This window comes from Mesoplodon densirostris, chromosome 7, assembly GCF_025265405.1.
Source record: "Mesoplodon densirostris isolate mMesDen1 chromosome 7, mMesDen1 primary haplotype, whole genome shotgun sequence".
NCBI lineage: Eukaryota > Metazoa > Chordata > Mammalia > Artiodactyla > Ziphiidae > Mesoplodon > Mesoplodon densirostris.
The window spans coordinates 38,772,656-38,787,863 of record NC_082667.1 but is presented as its reverse complement, the minus strand read 5'-3'; the positions used below and the strand labels follow the sequence as shown (position 1 = coordinate 38,787,863).

The window sequence follows — 15,208 nt, the reverse complement described above, 5'->3', positions numbered from 1 at the left end:
TCTTTATCAGTCAAAAGAAGTTAAAAACGATGATGTTTTTAACTAATAAAATCTGACCAGAAGTAGGCCAAAAAATTTCAAAATTATCAAGAGGCCTAGAGGCCTTTAATGTATTTTTATTAATGTAATGACTAAACCAAGTTTAGATACATATATCAAATACGTATTTTTATTTTTTATTTTATTTATTTTATTTTTTTTTGCAGTACGCGGGCCTCTCACTGTTGTGGCCTCTCCCGTTGCTGAGCACAGGCTCCGGACGCGCAGGCTCAGCGGCCATGGCTCACGGGCCCAGCCGCTCCGCGGCATGTGGGATCTTCCCGGACCAGGACACGAACCCGTGTCCCCTGCATCAGCAGGAGGACTCTCAACCACTGCGCCACCAGGGAAGCCCTCAAATATGTATTTTTAAATAGTAATAAATTAATGAAAGGCAACAGTGGACTTATGTCCACTATTATTAATGATAAACCCTGCCCTAAATGTATGCTGTGCTTCAAGATAACAGCTAATGATATTATGAGGGCTTTTTAACCAGCAAAACATATACTCAGATTATAAAGATAAATGTTTATCATTTGTAGCAATGTTTAAAGTCCTGCTAAACCCAATTTAGTATTTTATGACATTTCACAAGAGATAATGGCAAATATGCAGAAGCCTTTACACACGCTTCTAACCTGTCTTCCTTACATTTGTTGGATTCTGGTTTTGAAAATGAAATACATGAAAAAGATATATTCTCAATATAGTCTCAACAGCAAATGACTTCATTAATGAAAACAATGTTTTAGTTAAAATTGTGAAAGTATAACCACTGAGAAGGCAGTCACTTGATTAGAATAAAAAGATTTTGAGTTAAGGTTTAAAGGTTATCACTACATATGAAATTCATTTTCCCCATCATTCATAGACAAGCAGCAGTAGAAAAGCAGATGAATCCAAAAATGTACAAAGTGCTACAGGATATCATTGATATGGTTAATTTCATAGCAACAAGACCTTTAATAAATAGAGGAATACCTATGTACTATAATGAGGTATGTAGCAACTATAGCACAGTATTTAAGTGACTTAGCTCCAGAACTGGACTACATGCGCTGTAATACAGCTCCAGAACTGGACTACATGAGCTGTAATACTGACAATTAAATTTATTAGCTATGAGACCCTGGACGGGTTATTTAATCTCTCTCTGAGTTACTGTCATCTGTAGAATAGTAGTAATAATAATTTCTACCTCACAGAATCGCTAAAAGTATTACAAGAGGTATTTCATTAGAGCACTTAGAACAATACTTGGCACATGTTAAGTACGCAAAAAATATTAGCTATTATTGGGAGTAAAGCATTATGGGAGTACTCATGAAAATCTTTTATATCACAAAATTCATTAATTATCTTAAAGATATCAAACCCAGAGATGAATTACACATTTTTCTTTTACAAATAAATAAGAATGGCCTGTTCTGGGATATTACATAAAGACTCGGGTCTTTGAGACTTCCATCAGTGTCTCCTTCTTAATTAGTTAAAGGTTATACTGATAGTGTGGCCACAAACAGCTAACAGAAAATACTCACTAGAACTTAGAAACAGTATACGTACCCTCAAATCAGGAGAAAAGTTCTCTGCAGAAGTTGATATGGAATCCGATGATACAACAGAAGCTGATTTTGTATGCACTGAATTCTCTGAATGAGAAGTGGAAGCACTACAAGATACAAAAGCACAGTGTGTTTGAAAAATGGGCGTGTTAAAAACCAATTTCAGAAATTTTATTAACTATAACTATTATTTCTTAAAACTTCCACTGCCAACCAGTCCTTCTTTGCCTATTCAATCTTATCTCCAAATACTGATAAATTGCAAGCTCTATTGGTAAGAATAGGGCTAAGTATTATTACCATCCACATTCCCTCTGGACAAGCTTCCCCAGTACTCATGAATACACTCCAGGTTAATTCTTCCTTTTTATCCAACCATCCATTTATTCATCCAATGATCAGGCTAATGTGCAAAACCATTACACCAGGCACTATGATTTGGAGATAAGTATGGCAAAACCCTCATGTTCATAAAGCTCACAAGCTTGTGAAAGAGACAGACAAGTAGATAATGGTGCAATGTGATAACTCTAACTACATACACACACACACACACGGGGTGGGGTGAGGGCAGAGAGAGAGAGAAAGAGAAAGAAAGACTATGATTACGAACTTGGAGAAAAGAAAAGAAAGCACCTAACTCTACCCAGGAAAGTTCAGGGAAGACATCACAGAGGAGGTGATATCTGAACTGAGTCTTGAACGATAGGAAACTGTCAAGCTGACAAACAAGTAAGGGAATTCCAAAAACAAACAAAAAACACTACAGCAGTATAGAATTATCAAAGAGCACAGAAAACTTGAGAAACTACAAATAGTTTGACAGTGCTAGATGAGAAGAGCAGAAGATAGAAAGATGAGCCTGTCTTTGTACCTTGTACCTTTCCACCAAACCAAATTCTATAATTTTAACAAGCCTGTCTTAAATATCCACTTCTTCCTTTACAATAAGTAATCACACTCTGGAGTTACTTTTATTCTCTTAAATTCTTATAGAACTTTTGATACCTGATCACATACTGCCTTTTACTGTTTATTGATCTCAGGTATGTAAATTTAGTTTCACCAACTAAAATTTAAATACACCAAGAGGGAGGACCGTGTCTTTATTTTCCTTAAAATCGACTTCAGTGCCTGTGTATACAGTTAACATGTATTATGTTTCTTAAATTCAAAAATACAGGACTTCCCTGGTGGTCCAGTGGTTAAGACTCCACATTTCCACTGCAGGGGCCATGGGTTCAACCCCTGGTCAGGGAACTGAGATCCCACATGCCCTGAGGCCAAAAATACAGTGACAATATACCTATGCCACAAACTGAAATGATTTACATCATTTCCTTTTATTAGTAAAAAAAAAAAAAAATTAATTATTTAAGGAAGAAAAATCAATGGTAGAAAAATCTCAGACACTCTGAATTGAAACTTAAAGTTCTGATAAAAAAATATTTTTTTCTAAGGTTTCATTCCCAACATATTAAAAGTCTCCCTCACATGAAAAGTCAAAACTTCTTCATTAGATTCTGATGGAATAATCCACGTTGAGGTTGTGATAATATTTAAGAACCATATTTTTGTTTTAAAATTTGTCCATCATAAACCTGTGTATAATGATTACTAAATTATTTTTACAATGTGAAAATCATCTCCCCTCAAAAAACTGTCAGTTCATTTTTTTATTGGTTTTTTCAGCTTTATTGAGGTTTGATTACTAAAAATTGTATATATTTTAGGTGTACAACATGTTTTGACATATGTATACATTGTGAAATGATCACCACAATTAAGCTAACTAAAAGATCCATCACCTCACACAGTTACCTTTCTCTGGTGAGAGAATTTGAGATCTACTGTCTTGGCAGTTTCAAGTATACAATACCGTATTACTAACTATAGTCACCATGCTATACATTAAGTACCCAGAACTTAATTTATAACTGAAAATTTGTCCCTTTTGATCAGTATGTCCACTTTTTCCCTCTTCAGATAGGATTTGAAAACATTTTCTTTCACTCGGTAGGTCACTTTTTCATTTTGTTTATTTTTTCTTTTGTTATAGGGAAACTTTTTGTTTTTAATGTAGTCCCAATAGTTTATTTTTGCTTTTGTTGCCTGCACTATTGGTGTCAAATCCCAGAAACCATTCTCAAGACCAACACCAAAGAGCTTTTTCCCTATGTTTTCCTCCAGGAGTGTTACAGATTCAGGTCTTACTTTTAAATGTTTAATCCATTTTGTGTTGATTTTTGTGTGTGATGTAATACAAGAGTCCAATTTCATCCTTTTGCATGTGGATATCCATTTTCACCAACACCATTTATTGAAGAGTCTATCATTTCCCCACTGTGCATTCCTGGTGCCCTTTCAAAGGCAAGTTGAGTGTATACATGTGTGGTTCTAGTTCTGGGTCCTCTATTCTGTTCTAATGTCTATGTGTCTATTTTCTTATGCTGGTACCATATTGTTTTGATAACTATAGTTTTGTAATACAGTTTGAAGTTAGGAAGTATGATGCCTCCAGCTTTGTTCTTTGTGCTCAAGATTGCTTTAGCTATTTCAGGTTTTGTGTGGTTCCATACTGACTTTAGAATTGTTTTTCTATCTGTGAAAAATGCCATCAGAAATTTTATGTAGAATGCGTTCAATCTGTAGATCACTTTGGGCAGCAGTGACATTTTAACAAGATTAATTCTTCAAATCTATTAACATAGGATAACTTTCTATTGATTTGTGTCTTCTTCAATTTCTTCCATCATTTTATAGTTTCCTTCATACAGGTCTTTTACTGCCTTGGTTAATTTTACTCCTTAGTATTTTATTCTTGTTGATGTTATTGCAATGAATTTGTTTTCTTAATGTCTTTTTTGGAAAGTTCATTGCTAGCATATAGAAACAACTGATTTCTGCATGTTGATTTTGTATCCTGCGACTTAACCTGAATTTGCTTATTAGTTTTAACAGTTCTTTTGGTAGTTTTTAGTGATCCATGTATAAGATCATGCTATCTACAATATGTTTTTATATATTTATACAAAGTGAAAACCATCTCCCCCAAAATAAATGGTCACTTCACTTAAATGAATGAAAATGGCATTCCAGTGTGAACACTTCAAAATTGTTTTTTCAAATACAAACATCTCTTTATTTTATTAACTATTACAAAGTATAATTGTGTAATTTTTTTGTATCTAAAAATCTATATTATACAAAGGAGCAGTCATAAGAATTCTATTATCTAGTTTTATAATGCAAGGAAAGATAAACTGGTAGCCTGAGAATGATTTCTTCCTTTTTTCCTGCACCAATTTCTGAGTAATTAAATTCCATGTGCATTAAAATAACAAGTAAAATAGACAAACTTTAGGCACAGTACTCTAACAGATATTGATTGCTGCCTGCTCCATATATATACACACCCCTTTCTTTCCTGACTTTAGTGAGGAGAGTTTGTGGCCAGCCCAAGATGATGTGCTTCTTTTTGGCTCCCTTGTGTCTAGGAAACAATGTGACACAATTTTGGCCAATGAGATTTAAGGGGCAGTTTATTAATTGTTATTGAAAACTCTTATGTTCTTAATAAAGGGGAGCAGAAATAGAAAGGCGGTCCTTAACCTTTCCTACTTTCTCTTGCCTGTACCAAGAACATAAAGCTTGGATATACCATGGCCATCCTGTAAACATGAGCAAATGCTGGCTTGCAAAGGACACAAAAGAGCATAAAGTCCTTTCCTGGTGAGCAGCTGAATCTACACCAACAACTAACTCCCTACTTTGGGAATTTTGGTTATGTAAAATAAATGAAGTTCAATTTTTAAAATCACTAATGGAGTTTTCTATTCTGTATAGCCAAACACAATTCTAAGTGTTACAGCAATCAACACCTCACAAAGTCTATTTTGAACAAGCTGAAATGCATGGTACTATTTTTTATGTATATGACCTTCTGGGAAAACAGAAAAAACATGTAAAGGCAATAAAACACAATTTGGAATTATGGGTAGTGTATACCTAAAAATAATAGTATCAATAGGAATATTATAGCATGTACCATAAAGACACCAAATAGTTCTTTAGAGCCAAAGTATGAAATAAACAAATTTAAGAGAAATAAAATAACAAACAAAACCAGGTCTTGCAACTAATACTTTGCAGTCTCAAAGAATCAGTCTTTCAAGCAAAAGTGTGGAAAACAGCCTTTAATTATTAACTTCTCTTTTCAGATACACATAAACGTGGGTAGATATTGTGATCTACACTGTTGCATTTGAATAAGCACTAAAAGGTTTTAAACTCCAGGCAGGCAACGAGGGGCTGGAGGGGACAAGGGTGGGAATACTTGTGATTACAGCAAACACAAATACACACACCACCACCACCACCACCACCAGAACTCCTGAAAGTTCTGGTATAAACATGAAGTGGCTACTCAGACTGAGGGTGGCCACAGAATTCAGTTCTTTTTCAGCAGTTATTTTTCTCCTGTCATATGGGCTCTATGCATGCTTCTGATCACCAGGGCTACTACAATAATACAACCTAATTTCCACTGCTCTCTTCCATTTCCCCACTGCTCATCTTGAGGTCAAGCTCTCTATGTTGACCTTTTATGAACTGTTCCACAAACAAGCTCTGTATTTCCCTGAATTCATACCTTTGCTCATGCCATTCCAAAAAGAATGCCCATTTATCCCAATCTATTTATTAACATCCTACTTACACTTTAAGACCCGGTTAAAAGGCTAGCTTTTCCAAGAAATCTTCCCCAGGTCTTCCAGCTGGAACAAAACTCTCAGTCGACTACACTTCTGCCTATACTCTAAAATGGCACTTAACACCTTCCACATTAGACTAGAGCCCTTTGGTTACACAGCCTCCTCCTTTTAAAATTACAAACTGCTAGAGAATAAGAATCTTGTAATTGGCAAGGCATTTGAACTCAGAGCAAAGACTGCAGTCTGCTAATCTCATTAAGTAACCAATGACACTTTGATTTTCCTAGGCCCAGAAACTTCACTACATAAATTTCAATCCAAACATTCCTGTTATCCTTGTCATCCTGAACTTCAAAAATGCCAGACCTTCTGGTCCGACTATGTGTTTTCTCCATCCATTTTCCCTGCCCAAGTCTTCCTTCAGCTCCTGACTTTTCCTAACCTTTATACTAGACTGTTTACTCCATACTGAATAAATTTTCTTACATCTTCAACCAAATTCTCCCCTCCACCTCTCTGCTTCAACTGAGATCTCCTTCCAGGAATCCACTTCACTGCAGCCTTTTCTAGAGAAAACTTTCTTGTCCCACATCTTAAGAGCCCAAAGGTGAAGCCAGCATTTCCCCAGCTCCTTTCTCATGCTTCTACACTAGTATTACTTTTCCATCTTCATATATAAAAGCCTTCTTCCTCTGAGGTTCATGGGATTTGGGTATAAAACCTCTCTGTAACTATCATCCACTCACCTTTTAATTACTCCTCCTCACTCAGTAAGAACTTTCTAATCTGGCTCACTTTCTTCTCTAAAGCTTCTTTCTACTCCAAAAGTGCCTTCATCATGGGAATTTTAATGCCCATAAGGGCAAACTAGCAACAACCTAGCTCAAAATTCCTCACTTCCTACATCCCTTATCTATATCCCCACCTTAGCAATGTGCTTCTGTACTTTATCATTTCTGGAAACTACCCAGCCTTTGTAATCTTAAACTTAAGGAAACCAATATCTGACCACAGATGCTATTCTTTCCAAATATCTCACTTTCTTAACTTTCCCTTCATCTAATCTTCAACCTAGTGGTGACAACTCATCCTTCAACTCCTCCATTTGTCATTATCCTTCATGCTTTACTGCTCTCTCTATCCCCTTTCACTTCCTTCCCCATCCAACCTGGAATACACAGTAACATTTTATACTCTCTCTCTCGCCAAACACTCAGTATCCTTATATCCTTATCCACTGACCACCACTTCCCTAACTAATCCCTAAATTCAGATCAATATATTGAATAACTATCTACCTTCTCCTGTGCTAATGGAATACATTTTCACATTGGGGCCATTTAAAACTCATGGTTAGAAAATATTAGCTAGGCCCTGGGCAGTGCTCAGCAACACTCCCACTTACCAAGTGATTCTTCTAAACCATCACTATCTTTTCCCCAAGCCAATCACATCCAATCAATCCAAAGTCCTGTAGAGTCTACCTCCCTATCTTTTTTTTTTTTTTTTTTTTTTGCGGTATGCAGGCCTCTCACTATTGTGGCCTCTCCCGTTGCGGAGCACAGGCTCCGGACGCGCAGGCCCAGCGGCCAAGGCTCACGGGCCCAGCCGCTCTGCGGCACACAGGATCCTCCTGGACCGGGGCACAAACCCGCATCCCCTGCATCAGCAGGTGGACCCTCAACCACTGCGCCACCAGGGAAGCCCCCCTATCATCTCTTGAATGCATCCTTTTTCCTATCCTAATTCTTACTGTCTTAGCTCGACACCTCTTCCCTCAATTACTCATCCAATATATCATCCCAAACTAATACCAAAGTGATCTTTCAAAAATAGATCTGCTCCTATCATTCCTCTGCTTAAAACTTTTTTCTAAATTGAGATATAATAGACATATAACATTATATTAGTTTCAGGTGTACAGCATAATGATTCCATGTTTGTATATATTACGAAATAATCACAGTTAAGTCTTGTTAACATCCATCACCATGCATATTTACAATTTTTCTTCTAATGAGAACTTTCTTTAAAATAAATTTATTTATTTATTTATTGGCTGCATTGGGTCTCCGTCGCTGTGTGCGGGCTTTCTCTAGTTGCAGTGAGTGGGGGCTACTCTTTGTTGCAGTGTGTGGCTTCTCATTGTAGTGGCTTCTCTTGTTGTGGAGCACAGGCTCTAGGCGTGCGGGTTTCAGTAGCTGTGGCTCGTGGGCTCTAGAGCGCAGGCTCAGTAGTTGTGGCGCACGGACTTAGTTGCTCCGCGGCATGTGGGATCTTCCCAGACCAGGGCTCGAACCCATGTCCCCTGCATTGGCAGGCGGATTCTTAATCACTGCGCCACCAGGGAAGTCTCTGATGAGAACTTTTAAGATCAACTCTCTTAGCAACTCTCAACTATACAATACAATATTATTAACTATAGTCACCATGCTGTACATCACATCCCCATGACTTTATTTCATAACCAGAAGTACTTTGACCACCTTCACATTTCACCCATTCCCTCCTACACTAATCCCCTGCCTCTGACAACCACCAATCTGTTCTATGTGAGTTCGGTTTTTGTTTTTCAGATTCCACATATAAGTGAGATCATACAGTATCTGTCTTTCTCTGACTTATTTCACTTAGCATAATGCTCTCAAGATCCACCCATGTTGTTGCAGATGACAAGATTTCCTTCTTTTTATGGTAAATAATATCCCGTTTTGTGTGTGTGTGTGTGTGTCTGTGTGTGTGTGTCTGTGTGTGTAGCACATTTTCTTTATCAATTCATCCATCAGTGGACCCTTAGGTTGCTTCCATATTTTGGTTATTGTAAATAATGCTGCAATGAACATGAGGGTGCACATATCTTTTTGAGTTAGTGTTTTCGTTTTTCTCAGATAAATATCCAGAAGTCGAATTGTTGGATCATACAGTAGTTCTATTTTTAATTTTTTGAGGAACCTCCATCCTGTTTCCCATAGCGACTGTACCACTTTATATGCCGACCAACAGTCTACCAGGGTTCCCTTTTCTTCACATCCTCACCAACACGTGTGATGTTTTGTCTTTTTGATAAGAGCCATTCTAACAGGTGTGAGGTGACATCTCATTGTGGTTTTAACTTGCATTCCCTGCTTAAATCTTCAGTGATTACTCACTGCCTACAGAATCGAGCCCAAACTCCTTAGCACAACACTTGAAGTCTTTCATGATCTGGCCTTTGTTCTACATATCTAGCTGGAGCTCTTATTCATCTGAACCCATTGGGAACGGCTTGCAGATTCTCTAAGTTCTTTAGCTACTTCATGCAGCTGCACCTTTGTTAATCCTGCTGTCTTTGCCTCTAATGTCCTTCGTACACTTCCATGCCCTCTTTGCCCCTATCCATCTTGTAAACATGACTACTTCTTCCTTCACTGTTCACTGTACATATTTCTATCATAATACCTGTAACACTGTATTGTATTTACTCATCTACGAGCTCCTCTTCTCAGACACTTTGTTATTGTTTACTATTCCAAGATCCTTTACCACAGATCGTTTCCTTATCTTGCTCGCAATAAAATATGTAAAGCGTCTAAAAAAAATGTAGCACCACGTGTAAGTATCAATATTAGCTGTAATTATTTATGACAAATGAGTGTTATTACACAGAAATTACGCCACCCCAAGTAAGATTAGCTGCATAAATTTAAAAAAGTATAATGGCAAGATTGCTGTTTCACCTCTCATTAATACTACTTTCAGCTGTGACATATTACAAGTCAGAATACAAATGTCCCCTAGTGACTGTACCCACAGATTTACTGGGGGGGTGGAGGGGACAGCAAGAACTACAATTAAAGACCTAGTATTCACAAAATAAGGAATTATGTCTTTTGGACAACATTATGTTAGAAGTATTAGAAAAATGAATATTTTTCCCACTATAAAGGCATGTGTATTGGCACTGTGAACGCAATTTAAAAATGAAGTCTGTCGTTGACATGAACTGATGGTGCCCCCCCCAAATTCTTACAATGAAGCTCACTATGAGCCCCAAAGTGATTATAATTGGTGACAGGGCTTTTAGGAGATAATTAAAGTTAAATGAAGTCATAAGGGTTGGGTATAAGTTAAGATCGATAGGATTAGTGGCCTTATAAGAAGAGGAAGAGAGAAAGCCTATCGTTGCCCCCATCCCTACCTGACTCTGCAAGCACACACCAGGAAAGGCCATGTAAGAAAACAGCAAGAAGACAGCCACCTGCAAGCCAGTCAAAGAGAGTCCTCACTGGGAACTGAATCGGCCAGCACCTTGATCCCAGACTTCCCAGCCTCTAAAACTGTGAGAAATAAATTTCTGTTGTTTAAGCCACAAGTCTATAGTATTGCTTTGTATGCAAGCCTGAGCTGACTAATACAGTCACAGAGAATAAAATTCATCAGAGGAGTTTTTCTTGGATATACTGATAGAAGTGAAAGATTTCCAATTTGAAATTGATAATATAAAATTAATTTTTTTCTTTACAAAAAAAGCTCAAAAGTTCTGAGAAGTACTAAAAAGGACATGGCAGTCCTACCAGAAGAGACTTAATTATGTCATCAGAAATAACCTTTCTCTGGGAAAAATATGAATAAAAATTAATGTTCATGTTGCCTATTATGTTTTCCACAGAACTACCTTTCCCAAAACTGTTCACCCCAACTTGATAGACACTCCAACTGCATGCAGTCATTTCCATCAAGAAACAGTTTATATTTTCATTTCTTCTTCCCTTCCTTTCTTTCACATTGAATGTGTTTTTTATTTCCCATTTCATGTCTCACTGTAGCTCAATACACTTTTGCTGAAAAAAGCTGGAATCAGCTCATAACTGGATTCATTCAGGGATGTCAGTCACATCACTTTCTAATATATAATATTCAAATCTACAAGAATAATGTTCTTCAAGCATCACTCCAACAATCCTGTAGCACCTGTATTCATTATGATGAAAGTGAGTATACTGGTACCCAATTGCCTCCAAATCAAATTAAATCTCGTAATAGCTTTCAGAGTGCCAAGGCTCTCCACCATACCTACTTCTAGCTCCAGTTTACATTTCACTCCAGCCAGACAAACCTGTTCCTTGCTCCTGGTCATGAGAATCAGACTCTTCTCTGTTTCCGCTCAGAATAGCTTCTAATTTAGTTTCCAAACTGTCTTCTCTTTTGACCAACTCTGGTTTTTAACCACCTGAAACTTATCTTGAAGGCGCATTTTCCACAATAAACCAGTCCTAAGTTATTCTTACTGATTCCTTTCAATAAGTCTAGTCATTCCAACACCTTTGCATTTGTATTCAGTTATGTTTACATTGATGTACTATGTTTATACTGATTCATTTTGTCTATATTGATTCACTGTTTAATGCACATATACCTTTAAAAAATTTTTAACAATTACCAAACCCTATGTACAAAATACTAGATTACAGAACAGCCTCTGCCCTTGAGATTTCAGCCCGATAAGAGACATTATACCACATAAGCATATCAATAATACCATGAGAGGTACAAACAAGGGCCAGGAGAAAAAACTCAAAGGAAATGGTAATAATTTGAGGATTAGAGAAAAGAAGAAATACATTAAGCTGAACCATTTGAAATTGCTGTTTTGTAGGTAAAATGGTCAAATATCAACTATTCCACATGGCTCGATGTGTTCAAATGAAGGAGAAAGAAATTCAGCTGGGTCTTTAAGGAAGGACTGCAAGGCACAGATCAAGGCTTTGCAAAACACAAGCACCCCCTCCCACCCCCCCCAACACACACACACACACACACACAGAAATTTTTTATAAGAGTTTTGGAAAGTATAGGGCGTATTTTGTGAATAATAAGTCACTGACTCAAACAAAATAGATAAAAGGCCTGGTACCAGAACACTGCGAATCCTAAATGCCAGGCTTAAAAACCTTGCTAGGAAAAGGCAAGGGGTTCACAATGAGAAACCACTCCACACCCTCTAGGGTGGCTAAATTCAAAAAGACAATAACAAGCGTAAGCAAAATTGTGGAGAAATTGGAACCCTCATACATTGCTGATGGCAATGTTAGATGGTATAGCCACTTTAGAAATCAGTCTTGCAGTTCCTTAAAAGGTGAAATGGAGTTACCAAATGACATAGCAATTCCACTCCTAAACATATATCCAGGACAAATGAAAACATGCCTACTTAAAAAACTATACAAATGTACACGGATGTTCACAGTAGCATTATTCATAATAGCCAAAAAGTTAAAATGCACCATGCCACCCTCCTGCTTGAAATCCTTCCATGGCTCCCCACTGCTCTTACTTACCTTAGCCTCAAGTAGCTACATGATCTGCCCCCGCCTCCTTCTCCAGCCTCCTCTTGTACATCTCTCTCTCTCTCCTTGCTCTTCTGTCCAACCACAGTGGCCTTCTTTGAGATCCTTAAATAAGCTGGCACCTGTGCAGGGAGCCTAGTTCTGCAAAACTCCCTGACTAGTTCCTCTAAGACTACAAACTTTAAGAAGGAAGAACTGTCCATTTTGTTTGCCATTCTATTCCTAAGACCTAGCATGGTACCTGGTATAGAACAGGCACTCAAGAAATACTGCTCAAACTAATTAATGAGTGAAAAAACGAGAATGATCAAAAGATTGAATTATTCTAATCAAATTCATCAGAGGCCATGACTAGAACATAAGACAAGATGAAAAAGAAATGTGGCCAAGGGGGGCTGGAGGGGACAGAACAAAGCAGAGGAAGATAAACAGAAAGTTTCATTTTCCTTCTGGAGTTCCTGTGCATGTGTTACTTTATATACCATATATAGTATTTCATTTCCATTGAAAAATTTCTTAGGACATTGGAGCAAATATTTTGTTAAGGAGGTTATGTCTTAAGTGAATGACAAATAATCCTTAAACAACTGGTGGGAATTGTTTTTTGACTGTTATTTCTACTGGAATGATTAAAGAAAAGGTTGGGAATTAAGAAACAAGGATACTTAACAGCAGTATCCATGGCCAAGTGACGTAATCCCCACTCCCCATTACAGTTTCATTATCTGTGAATAGTACCGATTAGACTATTTTAATGGTTAGCTTTTTGATGGTCAGATACCTCTTTGAAAAATCTCATGAAAGCTATTCCCTGAATTGTTGACAACGTCAGGGACTTTAAGGTTAAGAACTGTGGCCTAGATAATTCCTTTTAGTTCTAACATAGTCCAGAGCTTCAGAAATGAGTATTCTGCCTTTTGAAATATTCACACAATATCTAAATAAATACTGAAAAATTAAACTGATTGTCCAAAAGGTATATGTGTAAGTGTATATATACATATGTTTTTTCTAATTAGGTAATCACAGTCTTGAATATGAAGTTAAGACTCAAACTAAATAGAAATATTCCAATATTGTATTTCATACAACAGAGTCAAAAGGAAACTAAATCCAATAGCTATACTTATTTCAGGAACTCTGGGCTACCAATGTGTAAATTCAACACCCCTGATTATAGATAAATAGAAACGATACCCTATCAAGAAATATAAGCCACAATTTCTTTAAATATTTTCATTGTTTTTATATTAAGTGATTTTATCAGAAGCTATATCTATCTTTTAAAATACACTTGAAAAATATTCTAATTTAGCTAAGTAATGATTCTTTTTTCCATTTTTTCTTTTTTTTTTTTTTAACTAACTAGATGGGCCACAGAAGTCTCCCCCATAATGTCATTTCAAGTGCAATGGAAAGACCTTCACTGTCAGCCTCCCTGGCCCTACCATACATTATTAACAGCTTCCACCATTAGGGTTTCTGAGCTTAATGATTCTATTTCAAATGTCATACATTTCAAAACATACCTGTAATAATTAGGGGGAGATACCTCCTTAAAAATATACATATGGTTGGCTCAGTAACTCTTCTAAATAAATAATTTCATCAGAATGAATTGGAACACAAGAATATAAACTCAGTGACTCAGGAACATCACCCTTGCCAATGCCCAACATGGTTATGTTTCAAGGCTTCTTATTCTGTGATTCGCACACTTAATCTAACCTTGTGGCCTCAGTACACTGGAACTCGTCATTAGCTTCAGTGGCCTGACTCACTGGACTGCTTCTCCTCTGCCAAGGTGAAAAATGAAAACACATGACTTGGAGTAATCTTGGCACTTGTGTTTCTGACAGCACACTCATTTTTCTTTCAAACACCGCATGTGGTTTTCCTTCATAAGTCTCGTTCCAAATCTGCAGGCCATATTCCATTTCTTAAGAGTTTAGCTACCTTCTACATTACAGCAAACTGTCTATCCTCAATGGTTCCATTTTCTTAGTACCCACTCATTCCCTAATTCCTTCCCATCTGGCTTCTGCCTCTATCAAGCCCCTAAAATGTCTCCTTCCTATAGTTACTAATAACCTGGTTATTTTTTTAAAAAAAGGTCTTTCTCAGTTCTGATACTATAAATTCAGCTCTCTTCACTAGTATATTCTTTTGGTTATCCCATATCTCAGTTTAATTTCATCAATACTCTTGAGCATCTACTATATGCAAGACACTACTGTTCTAGGAACTACTAGAGATACAGAGATAACATAGGGTTGCTGCCCCTAGTGAGCTTTCACTCCAATGTACTTAATATAAGTACAGAAAAATCACAACACAATATAGAATATGAAAAATGAATGAAATAAAGAACTTAGGGGTTGGGAAATTGGAATGCTCATATACAGCTTTAACTTAGGGGCTTGAAAAAGGTTTTAAGAGGTAGCATTTGAAGTTAGACTACAGAAGAGGTTCAACACCTTCTCAACAATTTCACTAAGCAAAAGAACACTATGAAAAAAAGAAAAGAAAAAGAAAGTATTAGGAAATTCAGAGCATATTAAAG

The 15,208-nt window shown here is 36.9% G+C and overlaps 1 protein-coding gene across 6 annotated transcripts in view; it reads right to left on the bottom strand.

Moving 5' to 3' along the window:
* The window catches only part of MTMR2 (myotubularin related protein 2), a 121,326-nt gene that overhangs the window by 73,601 nt on the left and 32,517 nt on the right, over nucleotides 1–15,208 (bottom strand). For all 6 annotated transcript variants that reach the window (XM_060103962.1, XM_060103965.1, XM_060103961.1 and 3 more), the window contains one exon: nucleotides 1,609–1,714. In XM_060103962.1, coding sequence (XP_059959945.1) covers nucleotides 1,609–1,714 — 106 coding nt within the window. The remainder of the gene's footprint in view (nucleotides 1–1,608; nucleotides 1,715–15,208) is intronic.